The sequence below is a fragment of the Diceros bicornis genome, chromosome 4 (genome assembly GCF_020826845.1).
Source record: "Diceros bicornis minor isolate mBicDic1 chromosome 4, mDicBic1.mat.cur, whole genome shotgun sequence".
Lineage (NCBI taxonomy): Eukaryota > Metazoa > Chordata > Mammalia > Perissodactyla > Rhinocerotidae > Diceros > Diceros bicornis.
Genome location: NC_080743.1, coordinates 86,339,879 through 86,366,171, shown reverse-complemented (window position 1 = coordinate 86,366,171; position 26,293 = coordinate 86,339,879). Strand labels below are relative to the sequence as shown.

At 36.4% G+C, this 26,293-nt stretch overlaps 1 protein-coding gene across 1 annotated transcript in view; it reads left to right on the top strand.

Moving 5' to 3' along the window:
* XPR1 (xenotropic and polytropic retrovirus receptor 1) overlaps positions 1 to 26,293 on the top strand; it is a 210,112-nt gene that overhangs the window by 130,413 nt on the left and 53,406 nt on the right. The window contains exons 5-11 of the mRNA XM_058539935.1: positions 2,252 to 2,401; positions 2,670 to 2,753; positions 8,259 to 8,340; positions 16,116 to 16,306; positions 16,526 to 16,705; positions 22,907 to 23,078; positions 24,230 to 24,424. Of these exons, the coding sequence (XP_058395918.1) occupies positions 2,252 to 2,401; positions 2,670 to 2,753; positions 8,259 to 8,340; positions 16,116 to 16,306; positions 16,526 to 16,705; positions 22,907 to 23,078; positions 24,230 to 24,424 (1,054 nt within the window). The remainder of the gene's footprint in view (positions 1 to 2,251; positions 2,402 to 2,669; positions 2,754 to 8,258; positions 8,341 to 16,115; positions 16,307 to 16,525; positions 16,706 to 22,906; positions 23,079 to 24,229; positions 24,425 to 26,293) is intronic.

Below are 26,293 nucleotides of genomic sequence, written 5' to 3'. Positions count from 1 at the left end.
CTCTTTTTGCTGAGGAAGACCAGCCCTGAGCTAACATCTGTTGCCAATCCTCCTCCTTTTTTTCCCCAAAGCCCCAGTAGATAGTTGTATGTTATAGTTGCACATCCTTCTAGTTGCTGTATGTGGGATGCCGCCTCAGCATGGCCCGACAAGCAGTGTGTTGGTGCGTGCCCGGGATCCGAGCCCGGGCCGCCAGTAGCGGAGCGCACGCACTTAGCCGCTAAGCCATGGGGCTGGCCCCAATATTGGAATTTTAAAATAAAAGGTAATTATAGTCTCATATCTGTAGTAATCTCAATTGTTAATGCATGAACTTATTTCCATCTCTCCCTTTCATAAATTTACCTTCTTCTTTGGTGATTTAATATTTTATCATTCAAAGAAGAGCCTAGGTGGAAAATAATTTTAGAAGAATAGAGAAATAATTATGTATGATGGGAAATTCCTTTCCTTTGAAATTTATCCATAGCTTTATAATTTATTTATTTTTTTGTGAGGAGGACTAGCCCTGAGCTAACATCTGATGCCAATCCTCCCCTTTTTTTTCTTGAGGAAGATTGGCCCTGGGCTAACATCCGTGCCCAACTTCCTCTACTTTATATGGGACACTGCCACAGCATGGCTTATCAAGTGGTGCGTCGGTGCGTGCCCAGGATCCGAACCTGTGAACCCCAGGCCGCCGAAGCGGAGCGTGTGCACTTAACGACTGCTCCACCAGGCAGGCCCCTAAAATTTATTTTTTAAAAGAGCAAAAGTGTATTTCTTCTTTTTTATAATGCTATAAAACATTAACACTTCTCATTAATTGTGCTTGCCTGTTACACAGAAATAACCCTTGTTAAAGTTTATTAACTTTCCTAGAAGCTTTTGTTTTGGGTCATTATAGAAAGCTCCTTGGGAAAACAAAAATAATTGTTAATTATAAAAGTTCTGATCTATCCTCTATTCTTTAAGCCTGTCTATTCTGTAAGAATATATTTACTTTGAGAATGAGGAGAAAGGAAATTGATTGAAAGAAGTCTCCAAGTTATGGTATATGCAACCCAAGGAGAGTTTAAGATGATCCATTCAAGTATGAGAAAAAAATTATAAACAAACCAGCAAGCAAGCAAAGCCTAATTTAGAGTAGTGCTCAATTTTTTTTTTAGTTGTGAAATTTTTGTTGTACATTATTGTTTATCAGTCACCATATAAGTGTAACCCTCCACCTCTTGTGCCCACCCGCCACCCCCCAGCCCCTGTCAATTTTTTTATTGATGGGAATATGTGATCAGCAAATCTGAGAGACCTCTGGTTTAAAGAACCTTGCAGGGCTGGCCCCATGGCTTAGTAGTTAAGTGTGCACGCTCCGCTGCTGGCGGCCCGGGTTCGGATCCCGGGCGTGCACCAACGCACCGCTTCTCTGGCCATGCTGAGGCTGCGTCCCATATACAACAGCTAGAAGGATGTGCAACTATGACATACAACTATCTACTGGGGCTTTGCGGGGGAAAAATAAATAAATAAAATTATAAAGAACCTTGCAAATCCAGTTTCCTGCTTTTTTTGCATGTTATCAAAGAACAACCGAATTTGAGAATGTAGAAAAGTGTAGTATTTTGATATTGTAGGAATAGAGGAAAAATTCGAGCTCCTACCCATTATCAGCAAAACCTTGTAAGTATGATCACTTCTTTTCTACTGCCTCCTCTTTGCACTCCCATCCCCAAACTGAGAATGGATGGAAGCAAAATGAAAGTTAAGAGAACTGGACGATCTTCCATTTTCCATGCTGATGCGTACATGCTTGCACAGTAGGAGGGAAACATATAACTATGCCAGTCCTTCAGAAAGCAAAGAACTAATAAATTTATTCAGTGCATGATAAATCCAAAATATTTTCTGAAAATAGTCTTTTGATCAGAGAAGCAAAATGATATAAATAAACTTTTTGAGAACAATTGTATATAGGAAAACAGAAATAAAAATGTTTTCAGTTTAGGACTTCCGTTAATTTACTTGAGATCAAAATAATAGGGTTCATAGTTCAGGGTTCTTTGTATTACTGATACATACTACCTTGAAATGAATGAATGAAATAAGAAAGAAGAGTCTTATTCTTTTAGTAGTAAATGGTTTTATGAAAGCATTGCTGTTTTCCTTGGTACTCAATCTTCATCCAGTCACCTCTGTCAATGCATAGTGCTTATTATTTTTCACTTTCTTTTATGGTGGTGGAATTTATAGTAGTGTTTTTCATTTCTCTCTGTAGAATCTGAATTTTACAGGGTTTCGAAAAATCCTTAAAAAGCATGACAAGATCCTGGAAACATCTCGTGGAGCAGATTGGCGAGTGGCTCATGTAGAAGTGGCCCCATTTTACACGTGCAAAAAAATCAACCAGCTCATCTCTGAAACTGAGGTACAGTAATCTCACTTATATACCACATATTTTTAATGACATTCATGTCTTATTTTTAGTGAAATAATTCTTCATTTCTATTTTCCTTCTGTAATTAGTTGCTAGCTTTGAATACATATATTTTTACCAAGATTTTTTTTCTTTTGCCTTATTAGTATATGGTCACCAAGAGGTTATCGGAATAACATATATTTAAATGGTTCAGAATTATTTATGCATTAAAGTTTAGTATAACCTGTGTCAAAATTTAATAATGTTGTCTTTCTAGGCTGTAGTGACCAACGAACTTGAAGATGGTGACAGACAAAAGGCTATGAAGCGTTTACGTGTCCCTCCTTTGGGAGCTGCTCAGGTTAGTATTTGCTTCCAGTTGTTTGGTTGGTTGGTTTTGCCTATTTAATAATCAACACAATCTATTTAGCTGATAAAATATACTAGTTTCATTAATTTGAAAAAAAAGTTTCAGCCAAAATTTATAAGTAGTTATTACTATTGTTATTTTTGTTTTAAAAAATTAGATGATCTAATTTCATAATCTCACTTCCTGATGAGTTGTAATATCTTTCTACTTTTCTCTTCTTATCCTGTGCTCCTTCTCGTTTATTCTTATTAACATGCTAAGTTCCTGGTCTCACCAAATGATTAAGATGAGATATTTATTTGATGATATGAGGGTGGATCAGATGTGCTAGACTACTACATAATTTCATCCAAAACAGTAGTTACACCAAAAAAAGCATTTGTCAAATGATATCTACGCAGCAGTTATACCAAAAAACATTTAAGTGATATCATAAAACAAGTCTCAAACAAAGGATTTAAATCGTAGAAAGTTATGTTCTCTGACCACAATGGAATGGAAATCAATAACAGTCACAGCTTCTTCACCTAATAAAAGGCATTTATTAAAAATCTACAACTAATACCATACTTAATGGTGAAACACTGAATGCTTTCTCCCGCAGTAGGGACAAAAAAGGATATTCACTCTTTTTGCTTCTATGCAACATTATGCTGGAAATTATAGCCAGTGTAGTAAGGTAAGAAAAAAAAATAAAAGGCATTCAGATGAGAAAGAAAGAAATAAAACTGGTGGGGGTTTTTTTGCTGATGACATGATGGTCTGTGTAGAAAATCACATGAATCTATAGAATTGCCACTAGAACCAATACCTGAGTTTAGCAAGGTTGCAGAATATAAGATCGATATACAAAAATCAATTATATTTCTGTATACCATCAAGAACAATTGGGAATCAGAATTTTAATAAATAATGCTATGTATAATCAAAATATGAAATATTTAGGGATATATCTGAACAAAAGATGTGCAAGACCTTTACACTGAAAACTACAAAACACTGCTGAGAGAAAGAAGATATATGAGAGATATACCATGTTCATGAGTTAGAAAACCCAATTTTGTGTGTATGTGTGAGGAAGATCAGCCAATCCTCCTCTTTTTGCTGAGGAAGACTGGCCCTGGGCTAACATCCGTGCCCATCTTCCTCCACTTTATATGGGACGCCGCCACAGCATGGCCTGACAAGCGGTGCGTCAGTGCGTGGCCAGGATCCGAACCTAGGCTGCCAGCAGCAGAGCACGTGCACTTAACCACTATGCCACAGGGCTGGCCCCCAGACAACCCAATATTTTTAAGATATCATTTCTTTCTAAATTGATCTACAGGTATAACACAGTCCAACTCAAAATCTCAACAGGATTTTTTTTTTGTAATTGGTAAGCAAATTTTAAAATTTATATGGAAATACAAGCAACCAAGAAGAGCCAAAACAACTTTGAAATAACTAAGTTGAAAGATTAATGCACCTGGTATCAAACTTATTATTAAAGCTATCAGTAATCAAGATAGTGTGGTATTTGTGTCAGGATAGGCAAATAGGTTAATGGAATAGAAAAGAGAGTCCAAAAACAGACCAACAAATATATGGACAACTAATTTTCAATAAAGATGTAAAGGCATTTTCGTGGAGAAAGGATAGTCTTTTCAACAAATGGTGCAGGAGCAAATGGCTTCCATATGCAAAAAAAAAAAAAAGAAGAACCTCCATCCATACTTCACACCGTATACAAAAATTAATTCTAAGTGTACCACACACCTAAATGAAAACCTAAAACTACAGATTTTTAAAGAAAATATAGGAGGAAGTCACGGTGACTTTGGGTTACACAAAGATTTCTTAGAAATGACACCAAAGGGGGCTGGCCCTGTGGCGTAGCAGTTAAGTGCACACACTCTGTTGCTGGCGGCCTGGGTTCGGATCCTGGGCATGCACCGATGCACCGCTTGTCAGGCCATGCTGTGGCAGCGTCCCGTATAAAGTGGAGGAAGATGGGCACAGATGTTAGCCCAGGCCCAGTCTTCCTCAGCAAAAAGAGGATGACTGGCATGGATGTTAGCTCAGGGCTGATCTTCCTCACAAAAAAAAAAAAAAAAAGAAAGAAATGACACCAAAAACCCTTCATCAAAATTAAAAACTTGTGCTTTTCAAAAGACAATGTTAAGAGAATGAAAAGAAAAGCGACAGACTAGGAGAAAATATTTACAAAATATATCTGATAAAAGACTTGTATCCAGAGTATATAAAGAACTCCAATACTCAATAATAAGAAAACAAACAACTCAACTTAAAAATGGGCAAAAGATCTGAACAGACACTTAATCAAAGATGTATGGGTGGCAAATAAGCATGTGAATAGATGCTCAATATCATTAGTCAGTAGAGAAATGCAAATTAAAATCACAATGAAATAACACACAGCTATTAGAATGACTAAAATGAAAAAGATTGATATTGAATATTGGAGGAACAAGAACTCTTACATCTCATATGCTGCTGGTGGGATGATATAACCACTTTGGAAAACAGTTTGGCAGTTTCTCTCAAAGTTAAACATTCACGTACCATATGATCCAGCCATTGTACTCCTAGATATTTACCCTAAGACAGATGTAAGCATATGTTCTTGTAAAGATTTGTACACAAATGTTCATAGGAGCTTTATTCATAATAGCCTAAAACTGGAAGCAACCCAAATGTCTATCAACTGGTGAATAGATAAACAATTTATGGTATATCTATACAATGGAATACTACTCAGCAACAAAAAGGAATAAATATTGATATGTGGAACAACATAAATGCATCTTAAAATAATTATACTTGAGAGAAAGAAGCCAGACCGAAAAAGAGTATGTACTGTATGATTTTGTTTACCTAAGACTCTGAAAAATGCAAGCTAATATATAGTGACAGAAAGCAGATCAGTGATTGCCTGGGGTTGGGGTAGGGTGTGGTAAGAGGAAAAGGATTACAGAAGGGCATGAGAAAACTCTTGAGGTGGTAGTTACGTTCATTGTCTTGATTATGGTAATAGTTTTACAGGTGTTTACATGTATCAAAACTTATCAAATTTTACACTTTAAATATGTGCAGTTTATTGTATGTCAATTAGTCAATAAAGCAGTTAAAAAAAAAAAAACATAGACAAGAGCTGGCCCTGTGTAGTGGTTAAGTTTGGCACACTCCGCTTCAGCAGCCCAGGTTCACTGGTTCAGATCCCAGGCGCAGACCTACACCACTTGTCAGCCATGCTGTAGCAGGGTCCCACATACAAAATAGAGAAAGATTGGCACAGATGTTAGCTCAGGGTGAATCTTCCTCAGCAAAAAAGAAAAAAAAAAACCTAGGCATATCATAGTCAAACTGCTTGAAAATAGAAGATAAAGACAAAAATTTTTTAAGCATCCAGAGAGAAAAGGCACAAATTGTATACTTTAAATGTGCAGTTTATTGTATGTCAATTATATTTCAATAAAGCTGTTAAAAATAAAATTAATTTTAAAAAATTAAGGTGTTTAGGAATGCATGTAGAAGTGGCAAAGCTAAAGAAAACATGGAAATGGTTATCTCTAGCGAGGAGGGAAGGTTTTGGGATCTGGAAGGGATAGGAACTTCAACAATAGTGAAAGTGTTCTGTTTCTGAAGATGGGTGATAGGTTTGGTATACTTTACTATTCAATTCCAAACAGTCCAGATCATTATATGTATTCTTTTGTACATATGATAAATTGTGTAATTTTTATTTTATTATTATTTTTTTTGATGAGGAAGATTGTCCGTGAGCTAACATCTGTTGCCAGTCTTCCTCTATTTTGTATGTGGGACCCCACCACAGCATGGCTTGATGAGTGGTGTGTAAGTCTGCGCCCGGGATCTGAACCCATGAACCCCTGGCCACCGGAGCGGTGCGTGCCAAACTTAACTACTACACCAGTGGGCCAGCCCAAAAATCGCATAATTTTTAAAACTAAGAAAATTCTTTTTTTTTTTTTTTTTAACTTTATTTATTTTTCCCCCAAAGCCCCAGTAGATAGTCGTATGTCATAGTTGCACATCCTTCTAGTTGCTGTATTTGGGACGCAGTGTCAGCATGGTCGGTGCGCGCCTGGGATCCGAACCCGGGCTGCCAGCAGCTGAGTGCACACACTTAACCACTAAGCCATGGGGCCGGCCCAAGAAAATTCTTTTTGAAAAAGATAAATGACCATCTTCCTTCTGGATGCTTTCAGTCCTAAACTAACAATACAGATATCTATTACTGATAAATAAGTCAGAGGGGGTCGCAATGCTTTTTTTCGTTTGAAGGTTTTTAGAAAACATTTAAAGTATCTTAAGTATAATGTCACCTCTAACAACGACAAAAGTTTTTGATAACATTTATAGCAAATATTTATAATTTTATTTATTTGTTTCGTTTCCCCCAAAGCCTCAGTAGATAGTTGTATGTCATAGTTGCACATCCTTCTAGTTGCTGTATGTGGGACGTGGCCTCAGCATGGCCGGAGAAGCGGTGCGTCGGTGCACGCCCAGGATCCGAACCCGGGCCGCCAGCAGCGGAGCACACGCACTTAACTGCTAAGCCACGGGGCCGGCCCTATAGCAAATATTTAAATCCATAAGATTATCTCTCTCTCTGTTTCTCATCCCTTTACATTTAAAATATCAGACACTTTCTTTTATTTATTTTAGAAAACAGTAGATTTTTAAAATCATTTTCTAAATATAAAATTACATTATAATAGAGAAAAATATTTTTTGAAGCTACACACCCTGAAGATTCTGATATGCCAGTCTCTTGAGACTCTCTAGTATATCTTTAAAAACTCACTTTAGGGCTGGCCCCATGGCGTAGCGGTTAAATGCGTGCACTCTGCTGCTGGCGGCCCGGGTTCGGATCCCGGGATCGGATCCTGGGATCGCACCGAGGCACCACTTGTCAGGCCATGCTGTGGCAGCGTCCCACATAAAGTGGAGGAAGATTGGCACGGATGTTAGCTCAGGGCCAGTCTTCCTCACCAAAAAAAAAAAAAAAAAAAAATCACTTTAAATTACCCCAGTATAATAGTGTAAGAACTATCAGAAAATAAGTTGTTCTTATTTTTACATTGTCTCTAATTATTATTCATAATACCAAATATGTGAACTCTGAGTAATACTGACTTACAAAATTTAAAGATGTATACATTGTAAAAATGAAATTGCATGTTAAATCTCTCCTATAAGAAAATCCCAGTGTATATATAATTTGATGCCTAAGATTATAATCTTGTTTATTTAGTGACTCAGATTTCTGTAAAATAATTCGAATAACTGGCAACTCGTTATAGGATGATGAAGGATGTTCTCTGGTTCAGATTTATAAAAATTCAGATCATAAAATATTTTTGTTTTCATGGTAGAACTTTGAGGCTCATACTACTAATTTAGTACAGCATATACTGAATGTATTCAGTATTTTGCCCTATACCCAAAATGCTGTTTTTCTGTCTACAGCCTGCACCAGCATGGACTACTTTTAGAGTTGGCCTATTTTGTGGAATATTCATTGTACTTAATATTACCCTTGTGCTTGCCGGTAAGTAGTTTCAATTTTGAATTAAATTATTCTTACTAATATGCCTATGTCATATTGTGTTCCTCTGTAAGAAATCAAGCTTGCAAGTACCAAAGCTCTGAAAGAGATCTGTCAGGGCTAAGTTTTTTGTTCTTATAAATGGTATATTGGGGGAGGGGGATTTGGTCATTTGTTTTGGTTTGTTTTTCCCTTTGGGTATAGTTATCCTTTAAAATATTGCTAGTTTATGACTTCTTACTCTCCATCATTTTCCAGTTTTTATGTACAACTTCTTCAGACTTTTTCAGAGTTCAGTTATCAAGAACCTCAGCTCCTTTGGTTACAAATGAGAGTAAATAAGATATTACAAAATTTATATACTAAAGCTCATTCACTTTGCTTTTTGGAGACTCACATTCTTTCCAGAACCTATTTACAATTACTTTGCATATAATTTTAAGAAGCTTGGTTATATAATTTCCTAGTCTATAGCAGTTATAAATTAGAAAGAGGTAGGAGGAATTGCTAGAAGCAAGTGCACTCCCAATGTCAAGAAATAATGTAACAGCAAGGGAGGCATAATCTTACTAAACCTCCCAACAGAATTTGACATACCCCTGAGCAGCATTTGACATTGTTGATCTCTTCTTCTTGAAATTCTTACTTCACTTGGTTTTGCTAGGAAACCACACTCTGCTGGTTTTCCTATTAAACTTCGCTGGCATTTCTTTCCCAGTCTCTTTTGCTAGCTGTTGTTTTCTTTGTGACGTCTAAATGTTGGGGAGTACCACTGGGCTCAATCCTCAAATCTCTGTAGAGAATGTTTGCAGTCATTTCTCACTCAGGCTGTCTTATTCAAGCCTATATAAATACCATCTATATACTAATGACCCCCAAGTATATATGCTATCTCCTCTGAGTGATGTCTAATTGGCTACTTGGACATCTAATAGGCTTCTCAAACTCACATGGACGTATTTTTTTTCACCCCCGCATATGCTTTCTCTGCCATATGGCATAGCCTTTCAGTTTCTCAGACCAAAAACCTTTAGCATCTCTCTTCCCTCATACTTCATCTTCAATCCATCAGCAAATCCTGCTGCTCTGTCTTCAAAATATATTCTGAATCGGACCACCTCCACCAGTGTTATCCTTGTCTAAGCAACCATTTCTTGCTTAGTACACTGCAACAGCCTTCTGAACTTGTCTCCCTGCAGCCACTCTTGCCTCCTGACGGCCGCCAATGTCTTTTTTTTTAATGTAAGTTAGATCATGTCACTCTCCTCTTCAAAATCAAAATCAGAAGTTAAAAAAAATGACTTCTCTTAACAGTAAAATTCAAACTTCTTACCATGGCCTATGAGACCCTCCAGGATCTTGCCCTTCTGAGCCTTTCTGACTTTATAGCCTAGTATCCTCCCCACACTCAGTTTCACTTGGTTTTACTCTGCTTCCATCCACACTTGTGTTGTTACTATTCCTTGAACATACCAGGCTCATTCCCAGCTATGAGCTCTTGCATTTGCCTAAAAGGCTCTTCCGCAAGATGTCTACCTGGCCTACTCGCTCACTTCATGTAGTCTCTATTCAAATGCCACCTCCTCAGTAAGGCCTTACCTGATCCCCTTACCCTAACGTAACCTGTTCTATCCCTTTAGCCTACATTAGTTTTCTTCAGAGCACTTGTAATTATATGACATAATATTACATATTTACATTTCTTGTTACCTGTTTTCCCACTGGAATGTAAGTTTCTTTTTTTATAATTTTATTTATTTATTTATTTTCCCCCAAAACCCCAGTAGATGTTGTATGTCACAGCTGCACATCCTTCTAGTTGCTGTATGTGGGACGCGGCCTCAGCATGGCCGGAGAAGCGGTGCGTCAGTGCGTGCCCAGGATCCGAAGCCAGGCTGCCAGTAGTGGAGCGCACGCACTTAACCGCTAAGCCACGGGGCCGGCCCCTAAGTTTCTTGACGCGTGGGTTTTGGCTCTCTTGTTCATCATTGTGTCTCCAGCACCTAGAATACTGCCTGGGACATAGTAGGGGTTCAAAATATGTTGGAAGTTTGAATGGATAGAAGAGAAGGACAGAGATGAAATTAAATGATATATAGAAAAAACACACACACAAACAGCAAAAAGACAGACACAAATCTCGAAGGTTCTTGCAGTAGAGGACTTTTAATTTAAGGGCAAAAATCCTGGTATACCTCCAGAGTCTTGTTAATGATAACTATGAATCATTAATACAGGATTGTAAAGTCTGCAAAGAATACATGAGTTAGAAATAGATGTTATTGTATAAATATCCATTATATTCTGTTTTGGACTTTTAGTAATCATAATAGTGCCTGAACAAGGAAGGTTTGTATCACTGTCACGCTTATTCTCGATTGCAGGGACTATGTACTCTTTTTCGTTTTTTGTATTTCAGGTTCCTAACACAGTGCCAGACATATAGCAGATGTTCAAGAAATACTTTACTGAACTCATTATTCCTCATAAACATTCTTCTTAAGAGTCTCCATTATATGTTATGAAATTATAACCCAAGTTGTAATGGCTTTTAGAGAGCATATGAACTTTACCTATTACAGTGTGTTTTCATTTGTATTTTTAGAGTTCTCCTTCCCACCAATTCCTAAAAATTAACTTTGATAATTATGGTCTACTGTAAGCTCATGATTTAATATTGGTATAATTTATAATCATATTTTAGTCTAATTCTATTTGTTCAGGTGAATGGAGTCTATTTATATAGAATACATGGAGATACTACCATAAAAAACCTAGCCCTAGATTGTCAAGCCAGCTATTGTGGAAGCAACACTGACTTGGATTCAAAGAGCCTTGCTTGGGTTTCAGTCCCAGCTCCACTGTTAATTGTTTTGGCTTTAAGGACATCACTTAACTTTTCTGAAACAATTTTCTCATTTGTTAAATGAGCTTAATACCTTAAATTTACAAAGTTGTTTTAGAATTCCTTCATTCAACAAGTAAATTTTATGCATCTCACAGTTATGCTTGATACTCATGAGTCATAAGATAGATAAGAGAATCCCTTTCCTTATGAAGCTTATTATGCCAGGGAGATTAAGACAATAGTAATACAAGATGGAAAGTGTTAAATGTTCTAAGCAAAGGAACAAGTGATTACTTTTAAATGAGAGCATCAGGGAAGACTTTATGGAAGAAATGACATTTATGCTGGACATTGATGGAATGAAAGGCATTCCAAGAAAAGGAAACAGTTGAGCAGAGCTTTAGTTGAATAGGTAGGAGGTGGGGCATAGGAGGAGGGGAGGGAGTGGATTATGAAGGAGAGAAGTGATAAATTCACCCAGGGTGAAGGAGAGTGTTAGGTGATAGGAGTGAAAAGGTAGCATGAGATCAGTTCATAGAGATCATCTAAGAAATGTAAGTAAAACATGTTTATAGTTGTGAAGCACTACACCAATATAAAGTATATGGTATGTGTGATGGGAGTTGTTTCTTTCTGTAGGAAAAACTGTAGTTGTTTGTGTGAAATTTTTTCTTTCATTCCAAGATGAGCATGGTGGTATCATCATCATCATCATTAAATAAGACATAAGAAAAAGAAAATTTCTTCATTCTTTTTATGTGAATGAATTGAAAAGAAGTTTTTTTAAATATGAGGACAAGGGCCGGCCCAGTGGCGCAAGTGGTTAAGTGCGCGCTCTCTGCTGTGGCAGCCCGGGGTTTGCCAGTTCAGATCCTGGGTGCGCACTGACGCACCGCTTGTCAAACCGTGCTGTGGTGCCATCTCATATAAAGTAGTGGAAGATGGGCATGGATGTTAGCCCAGAGCCAGTCTTCCTCAGCACAAAAAAAAAAAAGAGGAGGATTGGCAGATGTTAGCTCAGGGCTGATCTTCCTGAGCTAACAACAAAAAAGCGAGGACAAGTTGAAGTTTTTTCTTTTGTAAATATAGACTGTTTTTTTTGAGACAGTCTGATTTGTTTTATGTGTGTGGTTTATGCATTTAGTGTTATGCGTTATATTCTTTCACCTCAGAACCCTTCTTTGTTTGATCTTTGTGTTTGTATAAGGGAGAAAGGGTAAATATAGTTAAAGCCAGCTCTCTATCCTTATTTATCTCCCAGAGGATGCTTAAAAGATAACAGTGTTGAGAGTTGAGAGGGAAACATGGCAGTAGTGATGCATGTACAAGCATGATTCTTTTTTTGAAGCATTCACATCAAAAAATAATGTGCATAATTCCTGTAGTTTCTCAAGGGAACGTGACCTAGTGTTTAATAATTTGTCTAAAAATCACATATTCCAGATATTTAGATTCATGAAGATGAAAAGTTGCCTGTTTAGATTTTTTAAAACTTGTTCTCTTGGGGCCGGCGCCCTTGACGTAGTGGTTAAGTGCTCGCGCTCCGCTGCTGGCCACCCGGCTTCGGATCCCGGGCGCGCACTGATGCACCGCTTGTCAGGCCATGCTGTGGAGGCGTCCCATATAAAGTAGAGGAAGATGGGCACAAATGTTAGCCCAGGGCCAGTCTTCCTCAGCAAAAAGAGGACGATTGGCATGGATGTTAGCTCAGAGCTGATCTTCCTCACAAAACAAAACAAAACAAAACAAAAACCTTGTTCTCTCATAGATTCCTAGTAACCTTTACTTAATTTGATACAATATGCCATATTTCACAAAGTGTGTATAAGTGTGTGAAATAGCAGGCACTCATACACTAATAGTAAGAGGTGATCATTGCGATCTCTTTAGAGAATAATGGGCAATATATGAAAAATTTTTAAATACAGTCACTTTGATTAAGCAATTTTATTTCTAGAAATTTATCCTACCAGCATAGTTGTAAATGGGTGCAAAGATTCATGTGAAAGGAGGGTATTCATGACCATTTTGTTTACAATAGCAAAATCTTAGAAACCACTCAAATGTCCATCATTTGGGAACTAAGTAAATAAATAATATTACCCCTATACAATGGAATAATATGAAGATTTTAAAATGAATGAGTGAAAATGGGTACAACACTTTGGAGAACCATTTGGCAGTATCTACCCAACCTAAACATATACTATACTGGGTTGTTTCTGCTGTTTGGCTAATGTGAATTGTGCTGCTATGAACATATGTATGCATGGATTTGTACCTGTTTTCAGTTCTTTTGGATATATACCTAGGAGTGGAGTTGCTCGGTTATGTGGTAATTCTGTGTTTAACTTTCTGAGGTACCACCAGTTGTTTTCCACAGAGGCTACACCATTTTCCATTCCCACTAGCAATTTATGAGAGTTCCATTTTCTCCACATCCTCGCCAACATGTGTGATTTTACTTTTTTTTTCAAATTATAGCCATCCTAGTGAGTATGAAGTGGTATCTTGTTATGGTTTTGATTTGCATTTCCCTAATGACTAATGATATTGAGCATCTTTTCATGTGCTTGTTGGCTGTTTCTATATTTTCTTGGGAAAAATGTCTATCCAAGTCCTTTGCCCATTTTTTAATTGAGCTGTATTATTGTTAAGCTACATAGTTCTTTATATATTCTGGATAGTAGACTCTTATAAGATACATGATTTGCAAATATTTTCTCCCATTCTATAGATTTTCTTTTCACTTTCTTGATAATGTCCTTTGATGCACAAAAGTTTTTAATTTTGGCAAAGTCCAGTATATCTATTTTTTTCTTTTGTTACTCATGATTTGGTGTCATATCTAAGAATCCATTGCCAAATCCAAGGTTATGAAGATTTTCCCTTATGTTTGTTTCTAAGAGTTTTATAATTTTAGCTCTTATATTTAGGTTATTGATCCATTTTGAACTAAATTTTTGTATGGTGTGTGGTAGGAGTTCAACTTCATCCTTTTGCATGTGGATATCTAGTTGTCCCAAAACCATTTGTTGAAGAGAATATTCTTTTCCACTGAATGGTCTTGGCCCTCTTGTTGCAAATCAATCCTTCAGTTTCCTGAAGACAGGTGTTTTGTCTGTTCGTTACTGAATCACCAGCTCTCAGAATGGTGTCACATGTAATAGGCATGTAATAAATATTTTTCAAATTAATGAACAAAGAAGGTGATATATACTGAATACTCATAAAGGGCCAAACATTGTTTTAGGCATTTATTTATTTATTTATTTATTTATTTTTCCCCCCAAAGCCCCAGCAGATTGTTGTATGTCATAGCTGCACATCCTTCTAGTTGCTGTATGTGGGATGCGGCCTCAGCATGGCCAGAGAAGCGGTGCGTCAGTGCGCGCCCGGGATCCGAACCCGGGCCGCCAGCAGCGGAGCGCGCGCCCTTAACCGCTAAGCCACGGGGCCGGCCCCGGTTTTAGGCATTTAATATGTGTTGTTTGCATTTAATCTTTTTAACAAACTTATAAGAATAGATATTATCCCCATTGACCAATAAGGAAACTGAGACTTAGAAAAATTAAATAATTTGCCCTTTTATAGCTAAGATTTGAAATCTGGTTTATAGTATTTGACTCCAAACCAAAGGCTTCTCTACTCTGTTATTTTTAAGTTATTGAATGAACTATGTACTATAGAGACTACAGAGATAAAAATAATAAATGGTTATTTAAATTAAGTCAGTCTATAAGGTAGTATATAATTAAATTTCAAATAATAAATAATAAATTTTTATTTATTATTTAAGAATAAATTTTGTAGTTATTTGGAAAATTGAGAAATCGTTATCCAAATTGAAATGTTTGGCACATAGTAGGCTCAAAATGAAACATTAATTCAATAAATATATGAATAGATAAGGATCTGACTCTTAAATATAAGTAGAATTTGAATTGGTGGAGGGAAAGAGCAAGGCCATTTTACGTACAGGGAACAACACAAGCAAATGTAAATGGCGAACTTGTTAAAAGGATAATAAAATTCATCAGAAGATAAGAATTTATGTTTAGGGGCAGTGTGAGATAAATTTGGGAAAAGTGACTTGGAGATCAGATTGTGAAGAACTTGAATTGTGAGGCTGGGATGTTTGAACATTATAATTATTGGAGAGCTATAGAATAATAATGATACTGAACATTTGTTTGGGCATATGGGCAATAGAATGTAGTGGTTAAGAATGTGGGCTTTGGAGAAAACCATCTAGGTTAAAATCCCGGCTCTGCTCTATTCTAGCTTGGTAATCCTGAGCAAATTAATTAATCTCTCTGTGCTCTAGTTTCCTCATCAGTCAAATGGAGATAATAGTTTTTAATTCACAGAGCCATTGTGAGGATTAGATAAATTATTATGTATAAAAATATTGAGAACAATCCTTAGCACACAGTAAGCATTCTGTAAATATCACCTGTTGTCATTTGTATGACATTTCAGTTTTCACATTGCTTTCATGGGTACTATTTCTTTTAATTTTCACAGCAACTCTGTGAGGTAGGTATTACTTTGTGCAGTTTAATGATGGACAAAACAAAGCCAAAGAGGTTGTGTCATACCAGAAATCCCCAGCTGATATAACTGATTTTATGATTGGTTCAAACTATTTCACTATGATTCTCTGTAATCTAAAAAACTAATGGAGTAATGGACCAACATGCTAAAAGTCAAATTTTAGGAAAATTATTCTGGTGGAAATCTGCAGAGTGAAATGAATAAGGGAAAGAACCTGCAGGCAAGTTTATCAGGCTCTTGAGATAATCTAGGTTTAGATTTTATTTATGAAAAATTCCTATGCCAGGACTATATCATTAAGAATTAAGAGAAAAGACAATGAAAAGAGACATTATGAATTTTCTAACTAACCAATTAATTAATATTCTTTCAGCTATATTTAAACTTGAAACAGATAGAAGTATATGGCCCTTGATAAGAATCTATCGGGGTGGCTTTCTTCTGATTGAATTCCTTTTTCTACTGGGCATCAACACATATGGTTGGAGACAGGCTGGAGTAAACCATGTGCTCATCTTTGAACTTAATCCGAGAAGCAATTTGTCTCATCAACATCTCTTTGAGGTAATCAAAGCAAGACATAAAGTCCCATGAATATAGTTTGCATTAGCTATATAGCTGCTTTAATGAGTACTAAAGTCCATCTTCTACTTGAAGAGGATTATTGACTTAAAAACTAAACATTTTTCTTAGCTTTGTTTGAAAAATTAAAGATATTTCTGAGTAATGGTAAAGATAAAAATAACAATTTTCTCTCCTTTTGTCTTTCCCATCCTTTATCAGATTGCTGGATTCCTCGGGATATTGTGGTGCCTGAGCCTTCTGGCATGCTTCTTTGCTCCAATTAGTGTCGTCCCCACATATGTGTATCCACTTGTCCTTTATGGATTTATGGCTTTCTTTCTTATCAACCCCACCAAAACTTTCTATTATAAATCCCGGTTTTGGCTGCTTAAACTGCTGGTAAGTCCAGAAACTTGGGTACTGATTTTAGAGTGTATATTGGTAATTGGCTTCCTTTAGGATGAAACCAAGGCTGCTCTATTATACAACTTCAGAGGGCATAGTTCACATTGTAGTCTATGTGAGTGGTGTCCCAGCTCCAGGGGCAAAGAATATGGTGTGACTGGTTCCCCTGACATTGCATAGTACAATGGTCCTGGGAAAAGCGCTCATGCATTTTTTTCCTCCTAAAATGGAGTATGAAGTGTCCAGATATTGAAATGATTTTGCAAATTAATAATAATCAGTTCATGATTAATTTAATTGCTTCGTTATACAGATTATTTAATCAGCTGTGATAAGATATAACTTTATGTTTCTTTTTTTTAAAAGTGGTAAAACTGTTATTTTCCTGTTAAATTAATATAAGTAGTCAACCAAGCATTTTTATTTTATGAAAGATCTGTTCTCTAAAAGTAGTAGGAATACCTTGCCAGATCACCAAGTTTAATTTAAGAAACTGACTTTGATTCTTGTTTATAATAAATTCCATTTCTTCTTCCACTTTACCTATTTCTTAATGATCTCAAAATCATGCAGTTTCAGCATTAGGATATAGAATTTCTTGTGAAAATGGTAGCTGTATTTTTTGTGATAGGGTGAAGATAGCTCTGAGAAGGGACTTCTACTTACCCCTAAATTAAACCAGCTCTATTTTGAAAATCAGTTGGGAATGCTTTAATATAGTTATTTCTTAGATTATGAAGAACAGTAGAGTGAAAATTAGTAATTAAATTGACCAATCTCTACACAAACTTTCGAAATTCCCATATTTTCCTTACTTTTTTATCACCTTATAAAGTATACCACCTTGAAAACTGTAGTTTTTATTTCTTTCTTCCTTTTGTATGCCCCTTAGGGTTAGCAGATTTTTTTGGTTCTTAGCAGTACACTCCCTATGTATAGCATTAACTAAATTTTTTAAATCTGAAAACACAAAATATGGCTTTCCTATTAAAAAATATATAGTAAGCACTCAACAAGTAAAAACCAATCTATGTTCCAATATGGGTAAGTATTTATAGCAATCAGGAAAAGAGAATGACCCAAATCTCCTTGATTTATTTTTTTTCCAAGGTTGATTGTTATTTATTTGTATTTCTTATTTCTTCCACTAGGATTTTTATCACATTGAGAATCTTCCTCTTTTCCTCCAATTTCATTAAATATAAATAAATAAAAGAGCAAATCATTTCCTTTAAGTGCAGCACCTCTGGGCCTAACTTTGGGTTTGAATTTTGAGTGTGGAATTTAGATGTACAAGAATATTTTGATAAGTCTAAGCATACTATCACCTTTAATATGTTTTGTCATCTTCTAGAACACATGCTTTTTAGGGGATTTTTTTTTTTAAGACGGAAGAAAAGTTTGAGCCTTTTTTTCTCTCTTGAGATTTATACTGAAAATAAATGATTTCCAGTTTGTACAGCAATATTGGATTACCTTCCTTATTTTGAGATTGTCGTTTTATTACTGGATTTTGTGGAGTTTTTAAACTGTGTTATTTGCTTTAAAAATGTAGTATTCTTCTGATTACAAGGAAATACCTTTAAGATTATAAAGATTTATTGTTTCCTGCCTCAATAATTGTGAAATCTCTATGAAGTTCTTTTGAAATGAGGTTTGAAAGTCCCAGAAAACTCAAGTGTTAATATGATTGCATCATTGCAATAAGAGGATAATACAGTTGTGTACATTGTGTGCTAAGTGAACATTTCCCCAGTGCATCCTTCTTTGTTTAAATAGTAAACTATGATTCATGCATGACCAGTTATTCTTATTAGCAAAACGTTTCCCACCGAGTAGATGTTTATCTGTGCATCTGCTGTGTATTAATAAATGAGGACTTGTCGATGGAATAGGTTGGTGATGATGATATAATAAAGAATAATAAAATGTACTATCAGAAGCAGTGAAATACAGAAAGAAGCATTGTGGTGTGTTATGTTTGTACTAGTAATTGCAAACAGGAACAATGTTATTTATAGATCATTTTATTTTATTTTATTTTTTATTGTTTATTTATTTATTTATTTATTTCCCCCAAAGCCCCAGTAGATAGTTATATGTCATAGTTGCACAGCCTTCTAGTTGCTGTATGTGGGACACGGCCTCAGCATGGCCGGAGAAGCGGTGCGTTGGTGTGCGCCTGGAATCTGAATGCAGGCCGCCAGCAGCGGAGCGCACGCACTTAACCGCTAAGCCACGGGACTGGCCCTATAGATCATTTTAATAGTAACTGACCTATTGACTTATTTTAATTTAAAACTTACTGAGAAAACTTACCCTTAGACTTGTTTTTAGTGAATTAACAAGAATGTTTCCACCCTAGTTGTGATTCTCTGATGTAGCTTTTTTTAAAACCTCATCCTAAAGTAAAACTACGTTTCCTTTTTTCTTTCTTTATTTTAATTTTTAGTGGGAAAAGAACATATGGTACTTGGCTGTAGTGGTAGGCACTGGGTGCCATTTATATCCATATTTAAATTTGAATCTGTGGAATTGGTACATGCTATTCTCCTCCTCCCAAAAAAAGCTAAAAAAAATTTTTATAAGAAATTGGTTTATTTTGATATGAATGTTATATGTCACATTAGTATAGTGTATTTACATTCATTAGGTTATACATCTTCTCCCCAGATCCATATTTGCCCTAATGATAAATCCAATTAGGAAGCAGAAACAGTGCCTCAAATTTTCTAAACAAAAATATCAACTTATTCTTATAGAAGGTTACATAAAGTTGTTGTTTTTTTTGGTGAGGAAGATTGGCCCTGAGCTAACGTCTGTCACCAATTTTCCTCTTTTTGCTTGAGGCAGAGTGTCCCTGAGCTAACATCTGTGCCAGTCTTCCTCTATTTTGTATAATTTTATTTATTTATTTTTTTCCCCCAACGCCCCAGTAGATAGTTGTATGTCATAGCTGCACGTCCTTCTAGTTGTTGTATGTGGGACTTGGCCTCAGCATGGCCGGAGAAGCGGTGCGTCGGTGCGCGTCCGGGATCGAACCTGGGCTGCCAGCAGCGGAGCCCGTGCACTTAACCGCTAAGCCACGGGGCAGGCCCAGTCTTCCTCTATTTTGTATGTGGGACGCTGCCACAGCATGGCTTGATGAGCAGTGTGTAGGTCTGCCCCCAGGATCCAAACCCGCAAACCCCAGGCCGCTGAAACAGAGTGTATGAACTTAACCACTACACCATCAGGCCAGCCCCTAAAGTTTTTAAATTAGAATTCTTTGCTATGTAATTTGCAAATCAGTTTTTCCAATATTTTCTTTAATTGTATAGTAAAATTTTTACACATATCTCTACTATAAGAATAGAGAGATGTTCTCATTTCATGATGCACTGTTCTGGACATTTTATATGTATTAATTTATTTAATCCTTTTAATAACCCATGAGGTTGGAGCTGCTATTCATCTACATTTTATAAATGAAGAAACCTGAGTTCAGAGAAGTTAAATAAGGTCACATAGCCAGTAAATAATGGAGATGGGATATGAGCCCAGGCAGTCTGGCTCTGTAATTTGTACTCCTAAACACTAACATTTAACAGTTAGACCTGTTAGTCACTTTATCTAAGATGTTTAATTTTGATCTAGTGGATCAAACTAATGGAATATAAAAATCATATTTGGAAAGAATCTAATTATTTACAAGCCTCTCAAAAGTAGAAATTAAAACTTTGTCTCCTTAACTATTTATCTGTATTAACTTAGAAGATGATGTTAGCATATATTCTTTGTAATAATTTATTAGTGACTTTTTTATGGACGTAGTTAAAACATCAGATAGCCGTAGTTGTCTCTAGCTATCTGAATACTATTACTCAGTGAATTGTTACCATTTTAATAAAAATCAAAAAAGGTAAAAGATGACAGGCCTTAGCCAGAATAAGAAAGGAAGGAGAATTCTGACACGAACAGGTGAATTCAGATAAATCTGAGATGAATTTGACTATGTGTAAATGTCAAGGAGTTAAGTATGATCTGTTTATTTTCTACCCCCCTCACCATACCTCTGACCAAGCTGCTTGCTCTCTTCTTTATATTCCCAGGGTATTTTGTATGTATATCTGTAATAGAACTTACTATATGGTGCTATCATTATTTCTTTAGGTATTTATTTGCCCAACCAAACTGTAGGTGTTTGAGGGTTTTGAGTGTAGAGACTGTCTTATTTGTCTCTGTACCTCCACAATGCTAGACATGTAGTAAATACTTAATAAGTCTTTGTTAAATGCATGAATGACTATAATTATATTCTTTCCTTCATTAGTTGTATTATACCAACATTTATTACTCCCTGTTTTCTTCCTTTTTTCAACTTCTCTCTTCTGTATATTTTCCCTTCCTCCCAGTTTTTGTTTTTATCCCATTCCCTTCCTTTTCCAGTCCTATCCCTCTATGTCTTTGTTTCTTATTTAATGCATTCTCCTCCTCTTCTGCTCTTATGGAGGTTTTCCGTATTAGCCAAGTTTTGAGGCTGGTTTTGGCAGATTGTGAGAATAACAGTAGTCTGTTTCACATCAGTTAGAAAGAAGAAATTTGCCGTAGACTACCAGTTTCACAAAAGTCCAGGACCAGAGATTGAGTTAGACTTCTGATCCTTTGGTGTTTTAGCCTCAGTTATCCTCTTGTTCCTATCTATTTGAATCCTTTAAGTCTATTCTGCACCTTAGAGTTTCTTAAAGTGCTGTATAAACTGGCACCAAAACCTCTTTGTACATAGATGGCTAACATCTCAACCTCTTACCCCTTCCCCTGCAAAGCTGCATCTGGAGCTTATGGTTGCAAACGGTATAGCTTGTGTCTCTGGCTTATTGCACAACTTACTGAAAGAGTAAGAGTGATCAAGAGACCAAGCCATGGACTCAAAATATGTTGGCTGCAGAAAATAATGTCTCAAGGCCTCTATTGTGTCCAATAGATGACTGGTCTGACTTCCAAAGCTCCAAGGCAATATCTGTCATAGATAGTTGACACCCAGGATTGATTTGTAATATAACTGTTTAGCTCCCGAAATAATAAAAGGGAATATTTAGAGAAAGAATAGAAAGAATGAACCAAGCCAGAGGGGATAGAGCCATAGACTCCCAGGCTGAATATGTCTACTAAATGAATATAGCTAGATGGCAGGAGAGCTACACACTTACACTCATTTTCTCAAAACTGCTGCTTAGTCAGAATTTCTTTGTTTTAGGAGTCCATTTTTGCCTGTATAAGATAGAAAGGGTCCGGCAGGAAGAGGGTTAAAGCTGCCTTCATCCCATCTTTACTTCACTTAAGGCCTCTCGAGGCATTCTGTGCAATTTGAGTCTATTTCTGGTGATTTGCATTAGCATCTAATCCTTCCTCTCTCTGCAATGCCAGGATTTCCCTTTGTAGTGGTGAACAGGCTTCCACAGATAGGTCAGAATGAGTTTGTTGTAGGTCTTCTGTGAAATGGGGATGTGAATAGTATCCAGCTCATAGAATTGTAGTTAATGGATTATGAGAAATGTGTTATGAGAAAAATACACAACATGGATTAGTGCTCAGTACATTTAGCCTGAATTCATTTATCATTGTTTTCATAACAGCGGGATGTGGGCTGATTTTTGTGGCATAATTTCAAGAAAAATACAATCATCACCAAGGCATTAGTGAAATGAAAATGACTTTGGTTAGAGAATAAGGCATGCCTCAAACGATGTACCATCCTTCCCTTCCTACCCATTGTAGGCAAGAAGAGCTTTGAATTCAATTAGCTAAGCTACTATCCCAGCTAAGATGAGAGAACATTTCGGAAATTATCACGGCACGTGGGTCTCTAGCAAAATTTACGGTAGAGCCTAATGCTAGACGTCCTGTCAGTGCTTCTGCCACTCTCTCTGCTTTTTGACTGCAACTCTTCCCACCTCTCTGCTTTCTGTTTTCTAACTGTAGCTATTCCTGCCCTTTTCCTCCCTTTATTTTCTTTCTTAGTTATCCATTCAGCTCATTCCCTTCACTTCTAATTCTCAACCTAGCCCCTGTTGCCAGGTTCCTCTGTTTGTGAGTGGTTCATTGATTTTCATTTTATCTGCTAAAGTAATCATGCTGCATGGTCAGACATGAATTAGAGAAATTTAATATGAATTTTCTTGTTTCTATGTTTTCTGATTTTTTTCTTTCTCCCAGTTTCGAGTATTTACAGCCCCCTTCCATAAGGTAGGCTTTGCTGATTTCTGGCTGGCCGATCAGCTGAACAGCCTGTCAGTGATACTGATGGACCTGGAATATATGATCTGCTTCTACAGTTTTGAGCTCAAATGGGATGAAAGTGGGGGCCTGTTGCCAAATGATCCAAAAGGTAGGGTATGAATGTGCATCCACACTACTAAACTGCCAATGTAAACCAAGAAATATTGGGAATGATAACTGAGAAATTTAAGATCATGGTGAAAACTCATCCAATAATAATATAAAATTAATTAAATGTACTTGGCACTTTTTTAGCAATCTCTTTATCTGATATAATTTGGCTCTTAAATTGTGTTATGATTTTAGCCATCCATTTGCCAAGAGATTTACAACTTATACTTAAAGAATTCTAAAACTAAAAAAATGTTCTAGTACATTGGTAGTTGTACCACAAATGCTTTGGTGCCAACAATTGCCATCACAGTACTGCTTTATGGTGATCAAAAACACTGATTATTTAGAGTTAGATTAAGTGCTTTGAGAAAATCATTATAGATTGTTTTTTAATTCTTATTGGGGACCTTATTTTTCTTCTGACTGTTTTTCCCACTCTTAGTTTATGCCAGGAGTTCAAGTTATTAAGGAATTGTGCCTTAATGACAAAGACCAAATTTAGACAAATTATGTGACATCTGACTAACAAAAGTTAATGTAGGCAGTGGCAACACATTTTCATTGATTGCCAGCAGATCACAACTCTATTGTAGGTTGATCCGACTATAATACATTCCCAGAATTTGCAGAAAAATTGATTTACCAACTCCATTCTCCCATCTAAAAATAAAAACTGCTCTCTTAAAAAACAAAAAAAAGGAGCACAAGAACATGAACAACCTATAGTGGGTATGTTATGGTGGTTTGGAGTTCATCAAATTGGCTGGAGTCACTGGTGGTATTTGTAGGTTTTCCAGATGTTTCAAGTTACAGAGCTAACCAGTTTTTTTTCCCCTTTGATTAGTTTACTCATCTTCTAGTTTTCTTATAGTTTTACCACTCTTCAAAGAAAGTGATTCTAGGACAGAGGCAGAAATCTGAGAGGGTGAATTTTCCCACTGGATCCCCCCTCTATATTTTACCTTCTCTCCTTGGCTTATCTACCACTAAAAAGTTTGAGAATATAATAGTTGCAAAGAAGAAAGTGATTCTGAAACCCAGGCTCCTTGCTTTTGTGGACTTGCTAGTGGTTGCCATATATGACTAAATGATGTGAACAAGTTATTTTTTTAAATTGTAATTTTTTCTTCTTTGAAATATTCACAGAACCAGAAATTTGCCACAAATATTCATATGGTGTGCGGGCCATTGTTCAGTGCATTCCTGCTTGGCTTCGCTTCATCCAGTGCCTGCGCCGATACCGAGACACAAAAAGGGCCTTTCCTCATTTAGTTAATGCTGGCAAATACTCCACAACTTTCTTCACGGTGACGTTTGCAGCCCTTTACAGCACTCATAAAGGTATTCTGTGATTGACTGTGAAGAGACTTTTCAAAACCCAGATTTTCACTACTTGAATCTGTTTCTTATTCTGGTTACTTTTCCATTTGTCCTGCTCATTTTTTCCACTGAAGTTCTAGCCCGTCAGTTATACTGATTTGTTCTGGAACACAATTTTAGTCTCATTCCAATATTTACTAACAAGTACCATTAAAAAGAATCAAGAATAGGAAGGATTTGTAATAATGTTTGAAATCCTGACTTATATTTAATGGGCTCGATCTGTGGACACCTTGGGTTTTCATTTGTTTTTTTTAGACTTCTTGTTCACTAATGAGGTTGGGAAATGCTAGGTGAAAAAAATTCCCTCTGGCAATCATGTATATTTTTAATCGCTTTCCTTCACCAAGTAGTGAGGATTGTTTCCAGCCCATTTAACTGCAAATTGAGTTCTCTGATCTCTCTCTAGTTTCTTATCTCCATGGCAACCTGTTATTACTTGAGACTGCTCTTCTGTTGGGAGGAGAAAAAAGCTTTTAGGTGCTGAGCCACATGCAGTCACTCCTTTTGAATTTTTAACCTTTTTCCAAGAACTGTCAATCAGGGATCTCGCTTCCTTTTACTGAAATGCGTTCCTTCTTTGTCTGTTTAAATCAATATCAGCCCACATCTTAGAGACTGAACTCTCTCATCTGTGCTGGTAAAGAAATGTTACTAATTGAAATTATTACAATTATTTTTAAATACCTCGGTAAATTTTTTTTCAGTGATTTTTTTTTTTTTAATTGAGACGCTGTATTTTAGGAGCCGTAGCTAATGTTCTAGAACTACTACTTGTCTAAAGTGTGTCTGAAGGTCTTGAAAGATTAGGGCAGTGTTTTTTTTTGTAAGTCTTGCATTTGGTCCAGCAGAACACTTTATAACATACTTCCACTTTTTGCAGTAGATTCTGAGATTGCAGTAATATTAATAATGCAGCCAATAATTTTACCGCTGTGTAGGCACTCTTGTTACATAATATAATTTAACTAAGTACCGCAGTGAAGGAAACAGATCCTCAAAGTTCCCATAATTTTAACTCATGCTGAGGAATGCGGTTATTCAATCCTGGCATGCATCGTGATTCAGAAGGTTGTTACTAGAGAATTTATAAATTGGGCAACTGATTTCATACGTGGTACCCTATGGCTCAAGAACCCTTTGCTTTTCCTCATCCTGTGTAAAAATGAGTACTGTTTTTTGGTTCAATATTTTAGAACATAACATGTCTTTAACTGTACTGATAGCATTCAGTAAGAAGCTGAAAATCTGAATTCATCCAATCTGCAAACACTCCAATTCTAGAAACCTAAAGCTAGAAGCAGTGGTTTGGATAGTCATCAGAGGTTTTTTTTTTGCTCATGTACCTCTTCAAAAAATTTTTTTAGCTATATTATTTTATCATATGATTTTTTATCATATAAAAAATAATTATTTTGTCATTTTTATTTTACTATTTTAAACTATTATTTAAACTATATTACTTCTCAGACATTTATAAGTTTACATCTGAAATTTTTCATCTTAAATTCAAATAATTACAAATAATATAGTTTCCTGTGTATTCCCCCCCCCCCAAAGCCCCAGTAGATAGTTGTACATCATAGTTTCACATCCTTGTAGTTGCTGTACGTGGGACTTGGCCCCAGCATGGCCGGAGAAGCAGTGCGTCGGTGCGCGCCCGGGATCCGAACCCGGGCCGCCAGCAGCGGAGCGTGAGCACTTAACCGCTAAGCCACGGGGCCTGCCCATCCTGTGTATTTTAAACGTTCACTTTTTAAAATAAAACTGCTGAATGTTTCTACTAAATGTATCCAGGTAATCTAAATATAAAAGCATGATACTCACCAT